The following is a 2,300-nucleotide window of genomic DNA, read 5'->3' as shown; positions in this document are numbered from 1 at the left end:
TTAAACCGGGTTTGTCAGTTTACATTAATTTGGCGGCAATGCTACTCTTTGCCGACCCCAAACCCCCTTTCAAAATTCTGGTGATTGTTGTGAAAAGGTAGTTTTGCTTGTGCAACTATGTTCTTAGGACACCAGAAAATGTTACTCCATCTGCTCAAATCCACTTTTCATCAGCGATATATATGCACTTTACTTTCTTCTCTGTTTCTCGATTCTACATCGCACCGCTGAAACAAAAAAACAGAACCGATCTGACTTCATCGTGATCATATACCCAAATGTCTGTTTTGTTTCGTCTCACTTCAAAGGTCGCGTCTTTGGCCAAATCAGGTCGCATAGCCACCGCCCGCCAAGTGTTCGACGAAATGCCTGAACGAGACACCGTGGCGTGGAACACAATGCTAACGAGCTATTCCCGATTAGGTCTACATCAGGAAGCTATTTCGATGTTCACCCACTTGAGATTCTCCGACGCTAAGCCTGATGGTTACTCCTTTACAGCGATCTTGAGCACTTGTGCGAGTCTACGTGATGTTAGATTCGGAACACAGATTCACTCTCTTGTTATAAGGTCTAGCTATGGTGCTTCGTTGGAGGTGAACAATTCTCTTATTGACATGTACGGTAAGTGCTCTGACACTCTCAGCGCGAACAAAGTGTTTAGAGATATGGGCAATGATAGTAGAAATGAAGTAACTTGGTGCTCGCTTCTGTCTGCGTATATGAGTTCTGGAGAGTTTGAATCTGGCGTTGATGTTTTTGATGAAATGCCGAAAAGGGTTGTGTATGCGTGGAATATAATGATCTCTGGTCATGCCCAATGTGGAAAGGTTGAATCTTGTTTAAGTTTATTCAGAGAGATGTTGCTGGAGAGTGAGTGTGAACCGGACTGTTATACGTTTAGCTCTCTGATGAACGCTGCTTGTGGTGGTGATTCATCGAGTCTTGTTTATGGACGGATGGTTCATGCTGTTATGGTGAAGAGCGGGTGGGACTCTGCGGTTGAGGCGAAGAACTCTGTTTTGAGCTTCTACGCGAAAGTAGGATGCAAAGATGATGCTCTGAGAGAGTTTGAGTCTATTGAAGTCTTGACTCAGGTGTCTTGGAACTCTGTTATCGACGCGTGTATGAAAACAGGAGATACAGAGAGGGCTCTTGAGGTTTTTAAACTAGCTCCTGAGAGAAATATCATTACTTGGACTACTATGATTGCAGGGTACGGTAAGAACGGCGATGGAGAGCAAGCACTGAGGTTTTTCGTTGAGATGATGAGATCTGAAGTGTATTCTGATCATTTTGCGTATGGTGCTGTTCTTCACGCGTGTTCAGGATTAGCTCTTTTAGGACAGGGGAGAATGATACACGGTTGTTTGATCCATCGTGGCTTTCAAGGCTATGCTTATGTCGGTAACGCTTTGGTTAATTTGTATGCTAAATGTGGAGATATCAACGAATCAAACCGTGCGTTTGGTGATATAGGTAACAAAGATTTGGTCTCTTGGAACACGATGATTTTCGCGTTCGGTGTCCACGGGTTAGCAGAGGAAGCTCTAAAGCTATGTGAAGACATGATAGCGTCAGGGACTAAACCAGACAAAGTGACGTTCATTGGGTTGCTGACAACTTGCAGCCATTCAGGGCTTGTGGAGGAAGGATGCAAAATTTTTAAATCTATGGTTGAAGATTATGGAGTCGCATTGGAAGTAGATCATGTAACATGTATGATAGATATGTTTGGGAGGAGTGGGCATCTAGCAGAAGCAAAGGAGCTGGCTACAGCTTACAACTCACTCGTCAATAACGCTAGTAGTAATAATAATAGTTCATGGGAAGCTCTTTTGGGTGCTTGTTCTACGCATTGGCACACAGAGTTAGGCAGAGAAGTCAGCAAAGTTCTGAAGATAGCGGAGCCAAGCGAGGAGATGAGTTTTGTTCTGTTGTCTAACTTGTACTGCTCTAGTGGGAGGTGGAAGGAAGCAGAAGATGTGAGGAGAGAAATGGTTGAGCGAGGCATGAAGAAAACACCTGGATGTAGCTGGATAGAAGTAGGAAACCAAGTGTCAGCTTTTGTAGTCGGTGACTGTACTTCACACCCACGCATTAATGAGCTTTCGGAAACTTTGAGATGCCTTCAATATGACATGATAAACCCTGTAACGTTTGGACCTTGAGAAATTGTAAGCAGACACAAAAACTGTTCATACACATTCACTATTGTATCGGTAACATGAAAACGAGCTTACCTTCTTTTCATGAAAAACATGAAGTTGTGTTAACTTAAAATCTAATTATTCCAAACA

General features: G+C 43.2%; 1 protein-coding gene across 1 annotated transcript; it reads left to right on the top strand.

Annotated features, from left to right (window-relative positions):
* Positions 1 to 2,300, top strand: LOC106398816 (pentatricopeptide repeat-containing protein At2g36980, mitochondrial-like). Its single transcript, XM_013839325.3, has one exon. It carries the CDS (start codon positions 279 to 281, stop codon positions 2,169 to 2,171), a length of 1,893 nt encoding a protein of 630 aa, XP_013694779.2. The 5' UTR covers positions 1 to 278; the 3' UTR covers positions 2,172 to 2,300.

This window comes from Brassica napus, chromosome A5 (genome assembly GCF_020379485.1).
Source record: "Brassica napus cultivar Da-Ae chromosome A5, Da-Ae, whole genome shotgun sequence".
NCBI classification, from domain to species: Eukaryota; Viridiplantae; Streptophyta; class Magnoliopsida; order Brassicales; family Brassicaceae; genus Brassica; species Brassica napus.
The sequence above is the reverse complement of the archived record's forward strand: the minus strand, read 5'-3'. Positions and strand labels throughout refer to the sequence as shown.

Bases quoted from the DNA above. Each gene is read 5' to 3' on its own strand.
- LOC106398816 (XM_013839325.3), top strand. From the start codon at position 279: ATGTCTGTTTTGTTTCGTCTCACTTCAAAGGTCGCGTCTTTGGCCAAA.